Consider the following 17,319-nt stretch of genomic DNA (forward strand, 5'->3'; position numbering starts at 1 on the left):
GGAGCTGAACTTGGCAAGGGATGCAAGGCATAACAACAAAGGCTTCAACAGGTGTGTAAACCAGAAAAGGAAGGTCAAAGTGTTCCCTCTGTGATGAGCAAGACTGGCAAAAAGGTAACAATGGACAAGGAGAAGTCTGAGGTACTCAACAACTTCTTTGCCCCAGTCTTCACTGACAACATCTCTTCTGACACCTCTCAAGTGGATGAACTGCAAGATGGAGACTGTGGGAGCAAAGAACCTCCCACTGTAAGAGAAGAACAGGTTCATGACCACCTGAGGAACCTAAACATACATAAATCTATGGGACCGTCCAAGATGTATCCCAGAGTCCTGAGGAAATTGGCTGATATAGTTGCCAAGCCACTCTCCGTGATATTTCAAAAGTCATGGCAGTCAGGTGAAGTCCCTGGTGACTGGAAAAGGGAAACATTGCACCCATTTTTTAAAAGGATAGAAAGGAGGACTCTGGGAACTACTGGCCTGTCAGCCTCACCTCTGTGCCTGCGAAGCTCATGGAACAGATCCTCCTAGAAGCTGTGCTAAGGTACATGGAGGATAGGGAGGTGATTTGAGACAGCCAGTATGGCTTCACCAAGTCTTGCCTAACCAACCTAGTGGCCTTCTACGGTGGACTAACTACATCAGTGGACAAAGGAAGGGCTACTGATGTCACCTGTCTGGATCTCTGTACGGCCTTTGACATAGTCCCCCAGAACGTCCTTCCCCCTAAATCAGAGAGGTATGGATTTGATACATGGACTGTTTGGTGGATGAGGAATTGGCTGGATGGTCCCATCCAGAGGATAGTGGTCAATGGCTCGATGTCTGGATGGAGATCAGTGATGAGTGATGACCTCATGAGGTTCAACAAGGCCAAGTGCAAGGTTCTAAACCTGGGCTGAGAAAATCCCCAGGATCAGTACAGGCTGAGGGATTAAAGGATTGAGAGGAGCCCTGCAGAGAAGGACTTGGGGGTACTGGTGGATGAAAAACTGGACATGAACTGGCAAAGGGTACTTGCACCCAAGCAGGCCAATTGTATCTTGGGCTGCATCAAAACAAGTGTGGCCAGCAGTTTGAGGGAGATAACTCTGCCCCTCTGCTCTACTTCGGTGAGACTCCACCTGGAGTCCTGCGTCCAGCTCTGGAGCCCTCACTACAGGAAAGACAAGGACCTGTTGGAGAGGAGCCAGAGGAGGCCACAAAAATGATCACAGGAATGGAACAGCTCTTCTGTGAGGACAAGCTAAGAGAGCTGGAGTTGTTCAACCTGGAGAAGAGAAGGCTCTGGAGAGATCTTATTTTGGCCTTTCAGTACTTAAAAGGGGTCTATAAGAAAGATGGGGACAGACCTTTTAGAAGGGCCTGTTGTGATAGGACCAGGAGTAGTGGTTTTAAACTAAAGGAGAGAAGATTCAGGCTAGATGTTGCGAAGAAAATTTTTACAGTGAGGGTGGTAAAACACTGGAACAGGTTGCTCAGAGAGGTGGTAGATGCCCCATCCCTGGAGACATTCAAGGTCAGGCTGGATGGGGCTCTGAGCAACATCTACTCGTAGATGTTCCTACTCATGGCAGGGTGTTGGACTAGATGGCCTTTACACGTTCCTTCCAACCCAAACTATTCCATGATTTAATGAAGACAAAAGGATCTTGAAACAACAGAAATGCTGCAGTATCTCTTATCTAAAGTCCTGCTACCTTGATTTGAGGTGTAGGCAGTGGAAGCTGTGACCTTAGCAGCAGGCAGGCATTGCTATTTCCCCACTTCTGGCAGAAGTACCTCCACTCTGTGCTGTCCCTACATCCAGGACCATACCTATCTGCCTGCCCACACCCTGCCATAACACAGTTACCACTCTCTTGCCCCTCTCTTCTGCCATCTCTCCTTCTCCAGCCCTTTCTCAGCTCATGCCACAGAATTTAACCCTGCATAGCTCACTTTGGGCTAAGATTTGTCAATGCTGGAGCCAGTTCTACATCCTTCAGTAGTAAACCTGAGCAAAGCCATCTGCACTCTTCAGAGACACCCAACCAAGCAGGCTTCTGACAAACAGTTTACCAGCTATGACCTTCAGAGAGCTCCGTTGCCGTCTCCATTACTAGCCCTGCTCACCAAAACTCATACTGGCAGACTCTGGGAGCTGGAGTGAGGCTCATTTATCTTGGTTACTCACCCAGGGTCTAGCAACAATTCAGACATTTTCTGAGGACTGTCTTAGTGGCTATTATTGTGCTATTCACAACTCTACCAATCTAACAGCACAGAGTGACATGGGGAGCTCCCAGACAACTGGCCAAAACCACAAAATGCAGTCTTCATAAATTATGACAGAGCAGTTCCTTGATTTCCTTTTAGCATTGTATTTTACCATCAAATCACACTTCACAGCAACAGCACCCTCCACTTCAGCTCACAAATAGCATCACTGCAATACAGCCACCTCCAGTGTTTCCAGTTGTACTCCTGAAGTAAATGGAGAGACACTGGTGTTCTGACCAAAAGCAGGCAACTTCATTTGAACGTGATGCAGCATCACTTGCTTCCAACACAACCTGAACTAGTGCTAAAGGCTCACCCTCAATATTTTTACACTGTGAACCATGTCACTCAGTTCACCCACTCACAGAAAGCCAGACGGGTTTGCTTAACTGGGATTTGAAGATGAAATGTCAAGGGGTCATGATGTGTCAAACTGGAAGTATGCACTAGTACTGAGTCACTGCCAGCTAAATACAACAAGCAACAGAGCATGGTGTTCCCTCTCCAGCTGACACTGCTGTTCTGACTCATTGATTGCTTCTTGTGTTTTCTTCATATTTCTGCAGCTTTTGTAAATGCATGACACAGGAGACTCTTCAGGACTTTCAGGCAACTCTTCTACCCACTGCATCTTATTTTTTCAAATTTATGTTCTACAAGTTAATAATTTCCTTCATATCCTCTTTTTCACTAGGTCAGCCTCTCCAAAGAAGCAGCAGAGCATACCCTTTGTTTTCGCATGTTAAATTACTCCATTTTCCCAAGTGCTCAGAAATACAGATGCAGTCACCATGCAGAGAGACTACACCCCCTCACATCCTGCAGTCCACGAGATGATGTGACAGCGCAGTCCCCATTGCAGACATTCAGACAGGGGAAGCACTGACCCAATTGCTAACCTACAGCACCAGGAGTACATACCATCCTGAATTCAGACTCAATGCAGAGAGAGCATGAATGCTAATGGTGTTTCCCACAGCATCACGTCCATGCATCACTTCCTTCCAGCAGCTGAGAGCTGGCAAAAGTTACAGTGGAGCAGGGGAGAAATAAAATGAAACAAGTCAAACATGGTAAACACTCAATTCCCAGCAGTTTGCTCTTGAAGGTGAGGCACAAAGCTGGAGTGCAGTCGCCAAAGCAGATGTAGCTGTTAACTGGAGTAGAGAGACAACCACTCGTGCCAACTCATGCTCATTCTCAGCCAGAGCACTTGTCATTGGATGCATGCAAGGTTTGGCAATTAAAATCCTGCCAGCCTTGAGAATTACTATACATTGATTTTTAGAACTGCCATAAAATACAGACAACTGCCCTCCTGTCCACTGTTTCCACAGGGTTGTCTGTGTTAATTGACATGTCATGGGAGTTGCAATAGCTGGAGGTGACTAACAGATAGAGTTGAGAGTTGTTATTTGTGCATTTCTCTGAACTCCCAAATGTAGACTGGTCAAATGTAGGCTTTTCTTTCACTCCCACACTTTGTTGTCTTGCCTCATCACACAAGTGCTCATTAATGCTCATTACTGCATATTATTAACACCTCCAGAACAAAGGAACAAAGCTTAGTCCACGTGATGAGTGTGCTACCAGCAGACTGCATTAGTAAAGCACTCAAAATGCAGACATAAATTTAGCAGCAGGACTATGCTTTACAACCAGCATAATAATCCTGTGGAGACCAGATAGAACAAGCTTTATCAGCAAAAGGGCAGTCTCTGGGTTACAGCTACACTGGGCTCTTGCTAATGTGGGTTTGGCAATCAGAGACTTAACTGGTTATCTCCCATGGGTGCTCTATGCTGTGGCAAAACACAATACCCAGGTAAGCATTAGGCCAACACAGGTAGCACACAGCGTTCCACAGCTAGCAGTGTATGTGACAGGGAAGCAGGGTACCCAGAGAGATGTCAGTGGACACAGTTATCTTTGCATTTGGGAACGCAGCCTCTATATGGAAGTATAGGCACTGGAGCTTGCCTCTGACAGAATTTCATCAGAGATAATCCCAGGTAGATCTTGATACCCTTGAGCTGGCTTGCTCTAGTATTTGCATGACATGAGAAATCCCACGTGGTTTGTGAACTCCAGTGCATCTATGAACCTACCTACCTTCATGTACACACAGACAGATATGTCTTTCTCCCTTTACCTGCCCATCAGAGAGCTGTCTGGACCATCAGGAAAGCTGTTTGCAGACATGTAAATGACTGTGAAGCCCAAGTCACACAAAGCTAGCACTGAATTAGTGAGTCATGATGGGTCCAAGGGAGTTGTCACTGTGTCTCTGCACAGCATTTAATGCATCCTTCACAATCACTAGTCTTTTTTTCATTATCTGAAGCATCTCCACCTCCTTTGGCCTAGATGTCAGAGAGTTGACTGTAGTCAGCCTGTTGTACTGGTCCTACCAGCAAACTGTCTGGAGAATATTTGCAAGCCTACAGAAGGTTATCACTCCTGAGAAAAAATTTAGGTAACACATATTCTCCTGGCTGCTTTTGAATCAAAATGACTGTGACTACTGTGTTCATGCTGAATTTAACACTGATGGTGTATATTCCCTATGTTCAAAGTGCTCATGACAGATCAAACACATCTATAATGAAACTTGTGCCCCAAAGAGCTGTTACAGTAGGCAGACATTATGCTGCTTGATTCCCAGGACAACTACATGTCTAGACATGTGCTATGTCTTTGGTCATCACACCACAGTTAGTCAGACAAAACAAATGCTAAACTTGGTAGGCCCAGGTGGTATTCATTGAGGAGTTCTGTGACAACTCAGGGACAAAATAGCTGAATCAGCAATTGCATTGTGTTACCTCTTGCCAAAATTATACTTGGATACTGGGAGCCAATGCTGTAATCAATAATTAAGAATCTGAGGTGTCCAGGGAGATATGGTCCCATAAGGCTAATATCTGTACTGAACAATCAGTGTAGAGTCTAAGAAGGGACATCACTAAGGAACTTCTGGATCTTTCTTCGAAAAGCCACCATGGCTTTTGTAAAGAGAAATCTGGGCTTAATAACATTGTGAAGTTCTTGCAAGAGGCCAGGTCCACATAGAAATAAGGGTGATCCAGGGGATCTAGTGTTCCTGGATTTCCAAAAGGCTTTTGGCAAAATTCCTGGTCAAAGGTTTTCAAATAAAATTAGGCAGCCATGGAATAAGATGGAAAGTCCCCTTATGAAAACGAACAAACAAAGAAAACCCAACAACAACAAACCCCTTGATTACAATAAAAGAAATACAGGGTAGCAGAAAAATGGTCAGTTCTCACAATGTCAGTTACTCACTGGTGTGATGCCAGACCTGTGCTATTCTGTATACTTACAAATGGTCTGAAGAGGGTTGAGCAATGAGGAACAAAAGTTTGCTGATAACAAAAAATGAGTCAAGACAGTAAGGACTTAGGCAAGCTGCAAAGAATTGCAGAAGAACCTTGTAAGACTGACTGAGAGATGAATTGAGTACAAGTAACTGTAAAGTGAGGTGCATGAGGGAAGAACATCCTAGCTGGACATAGAGAACTATGGCTTGGAAAATGACTGTAACCACTCAGGAGAGAGATGCAGCTAAAAGCAGCTGCATGAAAACATCAACTCAATGCTCAGGAGCAGGAACAAAATTAAATGTTAGGGGCTATTGGGAAAGTAACAGGGAGCAAAGCAGAAGTCATCACTGTACCATCCATGGCTTGAATACTGTGTGCATCTTGATGACTGTGTGTGGGAATAGGAAGGTCTCAGAGAAAGGTAACAGGAGTATCATGTGTTGAATAGTGGCTATATTGGAAGGACTGAATTGGCTAGGCTTCCTCAACCTGGAAAGTAGCTGAGAGGGAATATGATATTGGACTACAAAATTGCAAGTGGCTGGACAAGACTGTTAGAGACTCATTCATATCCTCTTATTTAAGAACCTGGGGCCACTGAATAAGGATAGTAGATCCTCATTCAAAGCACCTAAAATGTGGTTGATTTTCACAGCAAGACACCCAACAGGTGTTATGAACTAGACCAGTAAAATCAGACATAAGGAAACTGTCATGCTGAAAATAGCTACATGTTGGAAGATAAGGTATGTGCCTGCACTGTTTTTACTGCTGCCTGGATACCTGTCTGCAACTATTGTAATTGCTATTGCTGCTATGCATGCTCTCTGACTTAGTCCCTCTCAGCAGCAGCCTTCATACAAATGCCAATTAACTTAGCTCCTCCAGCCTTCATTTTTCTCCTTTTTTTCCAAACTTCAAAGCACATATCAACAGTCCCATTGCATAGCACTCACATAGTGCAAAACAACGAACTTCCCTGGCCACATCTGTGCATCTGATGTGTTGGTGAGGTGCCTTGTGCAACAGCACTGCTGTTTTTTGATATGTCCATTGACACCTTGCTGTCTTGTTGACTTTCAAAGGCACAGGTGAGCAGATTACCCTGGCTGAGCTGGATGGATCCTTGGTCTGAGCCAGCAGAGCCATTCCCACGATCACGGGTGGAGGCTTGCTTCCTGCTGCCTAGAAGGTTAGGCACACACTTTGCAGCTCCTGTGCTTCAGCTTGCCTTGTAGATGTGCAGTACAAGCCTGTGTTGATGATGAAAGATGCAGTGTGACCTTTTCCCTTGTGCTGAGCCAAGAGCTCAACCAGCAAACCAGCCAAACACTGTTACAAGTCAAATGTAAACTATCCTCCCTCCTCCTGGTTTAACTTCAACCCAGAACTGATCCAATCCACCCCAAGGTCATGCATGCTTGTGACTGTACGAGGGAACAGTGTGACCAAGCAGTAAGGGTAGGGAAAAGACCAGTCTTCCTCTCTTAGCTGCAGCACATACTTGAGCTGTTTGTGAAACCATAACACTCTGTATATAAATTACACTGATTTCCAACTCTCCAGTGCTTTCATGGATGTTACACTGATTATTTTTTATAACATCCAAACCTTAAGTCAGCCACAGGTTGGGAGAGTTTTTTGTGTCTTCTGGTGTTTGAATTGCAAAGTTGACATTGTTCAGAAATATAATTATTGTTAGTCGAAGATGACTGCCTTTATATAGTATCAATCAGTCCTGCCTCATGGTACAGTCCTAAAAAAAAGGTTAAGCAGCCACCTCCACCCTTCTGGGCTGCATATTCTGTCCCTGTCACTACCTGGCTGCACACGCACACAACCAGCCTCGTCTACCTGCTCTGTTAATTGGAGCAAAATAATTCCTACCAAATTCAAGATGAGGATTTGCAATGCAGCTACAGATGGGAAAAATTTCCCTACAATTTGCCCTTTTTTCCAGGACAAATAAAAGAACAAAGCAAATAAATGCTTATAAAAGTCTCTCTATATCTGCATATTAGTTTAGTCTTCACTGCACTTGGGTTGCAGCAACGAAAGACATCCAGAAGGTATGGATAGTGAAAGCAACTGAATCCTTGAGTAAATTCTGAGTACCAGTTCTCTTCTTCCCCTCCTAATAACAAAACAGTTAAATAAATGCAGGGGAAGATGCCCCTTAATGGCCCTCAAAACCACAAACTCATATTGTATCACTAAAATAGTGAAGGTAAAGCAAAAAGGACATTAGTAGTCTCTATTATAAAAATAAACTAGACTTAAAAAAATCTTTTCAGCTCACAGGGAACACAATTTGAAGGAATAAGCTTCACTTAATGTGACTGTAGGGTCCTCAAGTAGCATTCTCCAAAGTTTGTCATACATGAAGGACAAAGTTTCTCCTTTAAAATAAATCATTCCATTAATTAAAACTTTTTATCCAAAAGCTTTCAACAACAGTGCAGTAATGTCTAACTTACACGTGTCATTGGCAGACATCCACTGTTGCTGCAGGTAAGAGATGAAAGATTCTTCCTTGCAATCTGCTTTGTCAATCCACAGATGAAGAAAACTAGAAGGGAGAAGTGGTCAAGAGGATCAGCACTCCACTTGAGCTGCAGTGGAGTGATTGATAGTCCCCAACTCTTACCCCATCAGTGACAGTAAAGGAAGAACAAAGAGTGAGAGTATACATAAAAGCATTATTTGGTGTACTTCTGATTAAATAACAATAAATAAATCTTGGCCCCCAAAAGACTGGCTGTTTTTTCAGCAATTTAACAGTCATCCATAAATCATGAACACTATCTTTGTGGTATTATATAGACACATATGGACAATTAATCATCTTTACAACATACAACCCACAACCCTTGGACTTCTGGCAGAACACATGTAGTGCTGTGATCACATGAACTGGATGCCCTTCCCTCATGTTACTCACTGCCATATACAGAGCAAGAAGCACACTGCTGTTGAGCAAGAGCAAGGACATTCTCATACTCTGTTTATCGCATACAGGCTGAGGGAAGTGTTCAGACAGCAGTCTGAAGATGGTGCAACCCCCTTCTTCCTAAATCCTTCAGTGAACTATGGCCTCTTATGTACAATGATTTTCTGGTAATGACGCTGCATTACATCTTCAGTTGAGTAATAAATAAGGCATTTCTTCCCTGCATTTTTGTCAGGAAACAGAAAGAGCAAGCTGTTTATGCCTGGGAAGCATTTGTGTTCCACAAAATCTAAAGAGCTCTAAACTCTCTGGTCCTCAATGAGACATTGATTAATATAAGTTGCTATTCTAGCTTGGGCCTCTGAAATACCACCACATAACAACCTTATTTCATACTAAGCACCTCCTAGGAGTTAGTAGACAAAACTGCAGCAGATAAAAGGAAAGCTAGAGCTTAATTAACCCTTGAGATGAGAGATCAAACACGTGAAACAAACCTCTTTGTCTTTATTATTTATGAGGGATAAAACTTTGTTACAGAAGTAGAAGGAGAACATGGAAACCAAAGGATCAGACAAGGGAAGGAACAGACCAGCACACAGAAAAAATAATTTACATGTCAATACTTAGTAGTCTTTAAACTATAAAAGACTGCTCAAATTCTTGCTGTGGTTCAATCTATCCCCTTCCTTACTGTCCATATTTGAAATGGTGAACATTTCCTATCCATGTACCAGCTGTCCCAGAGTACTTTTTGGACTGAGGGGTCTTCCCCATTTGCTTGTGTTTGTAGTGTCTCAGGTCACTGGGATGTGCACGCTTAATGTACAGCTTGGAGAAATGTATCAGGACTGCAAGCTTTGAAAAAAAATGCAATTAAATCCTACTTCATCAAACATATATCCATCAGATTTGCAGATTAAAATAAAATAGGATTCTATATTCCTGAGTGGTCACAAATATTGTGACTGAGGGAAGACTATTTAAAAGATTTCAGAAATCCACTGGGGCTGAAGTTCGCTATCTTGTTAATGTGTTTGTTTGTATCTCATCATTCCCCCAGAGTTTTGAACCACTTATCTGCTAATAAGGGAAGAGTTTGCAATCAAAAGTGTCATTAGGTAAATTTCACTTAACCCATTTAGACATTACGGCTACCGTTACCAGACTTCTAATTCACTGATAAGAATAATATCTTTGTTACCTGAAGCTAAGGAAGTTGAACTACTCAGCGTATTGAAGAGCATGTAAAAGCATAAAAGAAGGCACCCAACTCAAATATCTTACTTTAAAAAAAAAATCTTATTTAGATATCTTAAAAAATACAAGGCACATTATATAAAAATCAAATAGCTATTCATCAAAACTTTGTTAAATATCCCCACTTCAAATCATGTACTGACAAGTATTAAGTAACAGTGTATAATCTCAACTAATATTTTATCTCAGTGCTAGGTGACAAGTTCAGCCTGTCAATTCAACAGGATAACCTTACAGGCTTCTGACATGTTAGTATTTACAGCATTGGTAACTTTGAAAGCAATATAAAACTGTATTATACTAAAGATAATAAACAGTCTACACCAAGATGGTGAAATGGATCCTCCTTTGCTTCTCTTTATGGTTTCAAATAATGTTCACTGTGAGCAGGTACATAGAGCAAGGTCCTACATATACAATCTGTTCAGCTGTTTAATACATTACAGTTAAAGCCAAACAAAACAGATTTCTCTGTTAATTAAACACAGAGTGTTTCAAAAAGATGGACCCAATTTCAAAACAGTTTATTTAACAATGGAAACTTGTTACAATTACACAAAAATTTACAAATTGTTTAATGAGTTAAGTTTTAGTAATCTTTTTATGAATGTTCTATGCTCCCAAGTGGTAAGAGTTTCATTCATGGGCAGTTTACAGTTGCAGAGATATACAGGGTGTTTCAAAAAGATCAACCGATATATCTGCAACCACAAACTGCCCATGAATGAAATTCTTATCACTTGAAAGAGTGGGGTACAGTTTCAAATCATTATGACTAGATGCCTAATTTTTTGTGTAATTGTAACATGTTGCCATCACAAAATACACTCCCTTGAAATTAGGTCCATCTTTTTGAAACACCCTGTATTCTAGCAATACTACATAACATTCCTGTAACATTTTGCTTTCTAACAGCTTCAATATTAAATAAAAATGTCTTCAACCACAACGCTCTTCCATTCTTGCAGAGCATCTGAAATGTCATGATTATTTTTCTCCAGTTTAGCAAGGAAGATTTGTCTGCTTAAGATTTCTACACAGCGTAAGCAGCTGCCAGTTCTGAAATCCAAGCTTCAATATGATTAAAAATAGAGGAGAGTCTGAAGTCTCTGCTTGTACAAAGTAACTCTCTTGTCACTTCCATCCTTTCAGCAGTAGTAATAAAAGTTCACTTTTCTAGGATTAAACTCAGTAGGTTGATTTAGTGGTCCCATTCGAGTTTGAAGAATAAGAACTTGATTTCCTGGGGTATCTGCCTGATGAGAGAGACACTTGCATTCTCCGTGTAGTTCGCACGCTTCGACAAAGAAGAGCATTTTTGAGGTTGTCTCTGAAGTCTTTTGAAATATAGTAATAGATAAATGGATCAATACAACTGTTCAAAGTAGAAAGACACAGTGCAGTTATGTACGACACATACAGATAGCTCTGGCTGTAGGTTTTGAGGAGCAAATAATGCACAACAAGCAGCACATTGCTAGGTGTGAAGCAGATAAGATACATGGACAGGACAGCAATAATGAGTTTGATTGCTCTCTTTCTTTTCTTCCCAGTGCTTACATCTGAGATAGAAGCATTCAGAGTCTTAATCATTAGTATGTAAGCAACAGCAGTGAGTAGAGCTGGGATTAAGAAGAGTCCAATCGCAAGTGAGAGGAAATAATTGAACATATCATGAGCCAAAACATTTTCAGGCAACACATCATGGCAGGTAGTGATGTTAAGATTTGAAATATATACTGTCTGATTAACAAGATACAATGGAATGGTGCCCAACAAAATCAGAATCCAGATAGCAATGGAGATGCCCAGGGCAATTTCAGATTTCTTTCTTGAATGCACTATGGGGTTCACTACAACCCAGTACCGCTGCACACTGAGACATGTCATAAAGAGAATGGAACAGTACATATTTCCATAGAAAAATCCAACAAGTACTTTGCAGAGACCTTCACCGAATAGCCAATTATTACCATTTACATGGTATGCAATCTTCAGTGGGAACCAAACAACAAAAAGAAGGTCTGCCAATGCCAAGTTAACCATATAAATCACAGCTGGATGTTTCTTCTTTGTTCGGAAAAAAAAGACCCAGAGGGCCAGGGCATTGCTTGGCAAACCAACGATAAAAACAATGACATAGACAATTGGAAGAAAAACTGTAGTCAGCTTTCCTGTGAGGACTTTTGCTGCAAATTCATCCACTTCGTATAACTCTTCAGAGGCATTATTTGTATTTGGAACTTTCTGGCCAGCAAAACTTCTTCCTTTTGAACTGCTGGTTCCTCTATTCTCTAAAATTAAAAAAAAAAAAAAAATTGTTACTGAATTACAGACATTTTATCCTTTTTAAAAATAAACTAGACATCATGATGTACTATGAAGAATTAAAGAGGGTCTCATAAACAGAAAAATTAATACTGTTTTTTCAACACTTGACAATTTTTCTTTCCTGTGTTTTAGGCTTATTATCCAAAAAGTCAACCTATATCCCTATTCAAAGATTGTATCAGCAAACAAAATGTTTTTACACATCACCAGAGATATTAAAAATACCTTATTAAAATGGCTGTCAGGTGCTCCTACCATCTGTATAGTTACAATAAAAGCTCCTTCAAGTACCCCAGGGAAACATTATCCTTTCACATGGCAATGCCAGATTACCCATTTGCTGGGACTCATAAAACTTTGCAGCAGGCTAATGTAACTGCAGAAGGAGTTTCCCCAGTTTAGATGGGCTAAAAATCAGGTATGCAGTAAAAAAAACATGCTAGCCTCTGAGAAGCTGGAATGGAAACTCAGAATGTAATGCCAAAGCTATACACAGGTCACCTCTAGGGGAAAAAAAAGATGCACATTACACTGTATCTGAATTGAAACTTCAATAGACTAACATGGTGTATGAAGATGCAACAGGATAAATCACCTGAGTTCTGCTTCCAGTTCATGGGTGAGATGGTCAGACAGTCTGTGCAGTTTCTATTTAAGAGTGCTAGGTAGTTGAGATGACAGCTATAGTTGCTTCCTACACAAGAGAGCTATCACTTCAAGTTTTGCTCTGCCTCTTTGAATGCCACAGTAACTTACAAACCATATAGGCAAGCCAGCCATTCCTGACTGCTCTGTCTTGTATGACAGCCTCCATACGGTTAAGTTCAGAACCTCTCCAGACCCAAAGCTGTCCCCTCGTGCTTATAGGTTAAACTGCAAGAGCAGATATTGTCCATTGAACTCTCACTGTTCCAATAGGTCAGATATCCACCGAGCTAAACTGTTGGGACATGAAACTTGACTATCCATGGAAGAACTATTTTTAAGCTTATCTCAGTTTCTATCAATATTTGAAGATTATGTTAGCCACAAAAAAAACCCTAAGTGGAGTATAAAGGAGAGTCTTCTTGACCAGCAGGTTTGTGTACAAGCCACAAATGGTATTGAAGAATGGTGCCCTTGTTATTCAAGAAACAGTGTTTTGATACAGTTCCAGAATGAAAAATGTTTACACCTTACATTTTTAAGAATAAGAAAACAATTCTCACACAGGAAATATGTAAATACACAAGTATGTGTGTTTTCCAGTACAGATTCTCAAAAGCAGCACAACTTTAGATACCAGTTCAAGTTATTACTGCAAGAGCCTGACATACAACATTACCATCCTGTCTAGACTGTGTGACCTAAAGAGATATACAGAAATATAGCATATATTGGGGCTTTTTAGAGTTTTGAATTCAGTTACCCTAGCTCCACTTAACAAGTATTTGGTAAGCTCCAGGTACAGGCAGGCTTCACTGGAAAACTGAGGTGTAAGAAAACTTTTTCCAGTACAATTATATGGACAACCCTTTGCAGTAGTCTGCATGAAGTCTGAAATCTGGATTATATCAATAAAACAACACTCAAAGAAAATGAATCCAAATACCAACCAGTCGTTTTGGCCTATATGTGGTAAAATTACAAGAGGACAGAATTATACAAATTCTGCTCTCAGATCTTCAAGTTAAAAACTGCAAAGTCTACTTGTATAATACAGAAATCTCAGGTCCTTAATCTGAGCTGTGAATAATAGAAACCATAAAACCAGCTTGAGGAACATAATTTACATAGATTCATATAATGTAAATGATAATCAGCTAAGCAAAGCCTTTTTCTCAGGCTTATAGCTTAGCTGATAAAGACCTTGGTGATGCTTGGGAGCAGACCATTTATTCTAAACTGACAACAGTTCTCAGAGTACCCTAATAAAGCGCAGTGTGCAATGCTATCTTAAGCACCTATCCATCAGTAAATGCCTTATACTATCAGATTGCAGTCACACTATCTGCATTTAAGTCCAAAGACTTAAATTATTGTAGAAAACTGGAAGAGCAAATACTACCACTTTGTTCTTACTACTTGTTTGTTATCGTACATAAAACAATGCTTTGCAATTTATGTACAAAGGTTGAGTTGAAAAAAAAAAAGAAAAATACTCACTAAAAATGCTCTAAAGTGCTTGTGTAACACATTTAGAGTAAGAGTTATAAACAAGCATATTGACAGACACATGAACCACAGACAGGACCTAGTATGGCAAAAGTGGTAGAGCAGAGACAAAGGTTTGCTTTATATATATATTTTTAAGACATAGTCTTGGAAGTTCTGACTGCAGATACTGGGCAGCTTTTGTTAGACCAGCTGGCAGCCACACAGGGAGACGGTTCAGCGTCCTGTTTGTCTTCGCAGCTAACACTCCCTCACCAAGCAACCAATCCTTTGTTAGGTATGTGCATTTTCTACATCCTCTTCTTACTCCTTCTGAGCTTTCAGTTTTCCATAACAATTGAGTTATTTTCCAAGCCGAGTTTCACCCTGCCTGACTCACATGTAGAGAATGCAACTGACTTGCTAATCTGCCCACGGAAAAAGCTTCCTTGGCATCATGGGAAAAACGTACTCTCCTCCCACAACAAAAGGTTGTTTCAACACCTTTGCCATTTGTCCAGAAGACATAACCCACTGCATAAAAAACGAAGGATTATACCTACTTTGCACACGCAAAAGTGATAGCAGCACAGAGTTACCAAATTAATTAGCTTAGGTCATGGTAATACCCACACAAGACTAAGGCAAGGTTAAGATTACCCTTGTTCTTGGATCTGCAGCCCACATTCACCACAACTCTGTAATGGTATTAGACTATTAGAAAAGAGCCACAATAAACCCCTGGCTTACATTCTGTCTCCCTTGGTTGGCACAGGATCACACTTCCAGGTCATTTCATCTCCCTACTCCAGAAGAATAAGCACGCAGCTAAAACTTGTAAGCATACTACTTCCTTTCCCCCTGCCCCAAAATGATTCCAAACTGCTCCCCCCCGCCCAGGTCAGGCAACCGGGATATTAAGAGGTAGTTTAATTTCAGAAACTCCAATCTGAACAACAAAATTTGCAGCTATCTAGCACCCATTTGTTGTGAAAACAGGACCCACTGTAATTCTGGCATCAATATTTACCCAATCTTTACACATACACTTTTATTATGTAAGGAAGCCTAGAACGAATAAATACAGAAGGACACAGTGCAAAGACATGCATAGATATGGCAGTGAGGTTTGCTAGAAAAGGTAATGAGACATCAACCTTACAGGAGTGAAATAATAATTATTTTTTTCCCCAAAAAAGCACTTACGTTCAATAAACAATAATATAAGGTAAGAAACATACGAATTACGGTTAAAAACAAACAAACGAAACCCAACAACCAAACAACAACAACAAAAACCCAAACAAACAAAGCAAAGCAAAACAAACAAACAAACAAAAAAAACCAACAAAAACCAATCAAACAAAAAAGCCCAAACCTCTTAGCTTTTCAGAGTTGGGGAAAAAAGCGAGAAAACGGACTTTTAAGGGGTTTTTTTTTCTGTTTACAGACAGTTTGTAAGTAGATTGCTATCCTAAAACGAGATCGGTACAGCACCGATGCATGTGAGCCAGGCCACGCGTGCCAGGCAGCTCCCAAGGAGACCCCGCGTAGGACATGCCGTCCCGCAGCACTCTCCGCCAGCTTCGTGCCCCCCAGAAGACCAAACAGGGATGGAGGTCGAGCCAGCTGCTTGCCCGTCGAGCTGCGTTCCTCCGCCCGGCGGGGAGGCCGGCCGATCGGCGGCGCCCTCCCTGCGAGTCCCGGCAGCTCGGCAGCTACCGGCCCGAGTTTTTCGAACCCGTTGGACTCCACGAGAACCTTTCCCAGCCCGCTCCGGGCCCCTCGCACCCTAGCCGGAGGCCAGAAACCTGCTCTTCGGGGCGGTTCAGCCCCACTGCCTCCACGCCTCACCCACCGAGAGCTCAGCGTGCCCCCGCACCGCTCCCGAACTGAAGCGCCACCGCCCACAGCCCAGCCCGCAGCCGAGGGGCGCCGAACAACCAACGCGGCACCCACGGAGCCCTTCCAGAGCTCTGCCGTCCGCAGATGACCACAGCCCCACCGGCAGCTCTAGCACCCATCAGCCGCAGCTCGCACTCCTCTTACCTGCAGGTGTGGTGGGTCCCAACAGCGTACAGAGCAACAGCAGCAGGCACAGCGCACGACGCCCAGCCATCCTCCCGCTGCGCTCCGAGCACCGCCGCCTCTCACGCACGCCTGACCAGTTTCACCTGATACCTGAACTAGGAGGGGGCGGTCTGGCCAACACGAGCCTGGCGGCGGGCGGAGCCGAGCCAGGCCACAAGCCACATCCCCCACGCCCGAAGGGCTGTGGGGCTGCCCCTAAAATGGCAGGGTAACGCTTGCCAGCGGGTGCGCTGCGATCGCCTCGAAATGGCGCGGGCGCCCGCTACCCTCTCGATGCGGCTGTTGGTCTCGCCGCCAGTGTTCCCGCTCCGTGGCTGCCGGGGCCCAGTGGGTGCCGAGGGTCTCCGTTCTCCCTCCTTCACTCTCAAGCTGGCCCTCCGGCGGCCGCCTGACTCCACGCCTGCCGGTGGGAGCGCGGCTGGAGGGCGGGTGCGGCTCTGACCCAGGGCAGGTGCTCTGCCATCATCTTGCAGCTGGGTAAATCCGCGGCGTCCTGTTTGAGCAGCCAGGAGTTTGTCGTGGTTCGCGCCAACCTGCTGCTGGAGCGGAACAGGATCCTTCTGGGACACATGGGCTGGGGTTGGGGCCAAGCTAGCGAGGAAGTGGGCTGGAGGAGTGTGTTGTGGGACAGCATTATTGTGACTTGTGTGTGCTAAGTTTCTTGCCCTTCTTTGTTATATTGCTGTATAACAGGTAGGAAAATGTATAATGCCATCTTAACCCAAATGCATTCATGATGCTGCGCTGGTGTGAGCCAGTGTGAGAAAGAGGTGGTTTTGCTTGTCACCTCGCTAAAACTCAGAGTACACCAACTCTCTTGTTTTTGCAATAGGGATTCCAAGGACAGAATTAAACACAATGCAATGTCAGCAGCGTTTTCCAATTTAGCAATGCAAATACCAGTTTAAAAAGTGGTTTTAGTTTTTTAAAATAAAGCACACAACTACA

The 17,319-nt window shown here is 42.8% G+C and overlaps 1 protein-coding gene across 1 annotated transcript; it reads right to left on the bottom strand.

Moving 5' to 3' along the window:
- Positions 1-11,004: 11,004 nt before the first annotated feature.
- F2RL1 (F2R like trypsin receptor 1) lies at positions 11,005-16,399 on the bottom strand (the record flags this gene model as incomplete). The annotated part of the gene is made up of 2 exons (XM_080363019.1): positions 11,005-12,110; positions 16,330-16,399. The coding sequence occupies 2 exons, from the start codon at positions 16,397-16,399 to the stop codon at positions 11,005-11,007; spliced, it is 1,176 nt and encodes a 391-aa protein (XP_080219145.1).
- Positions 16,400-17,319: the final 920 nt, after the last annotated feature.

This window comes from Nesoenas mayeri, assembly GCF_963082525.1.
Source record: "Nesoenas mayeri genome assembly, chromosome: Z".
Classification (NCBI taxonomy): domain Eukaryota; kingdom Metazoa; phylum Chordata; class Aves; order Columbiformes; family Columbidae; genus Nesoenas; species Nesoenas mayeri.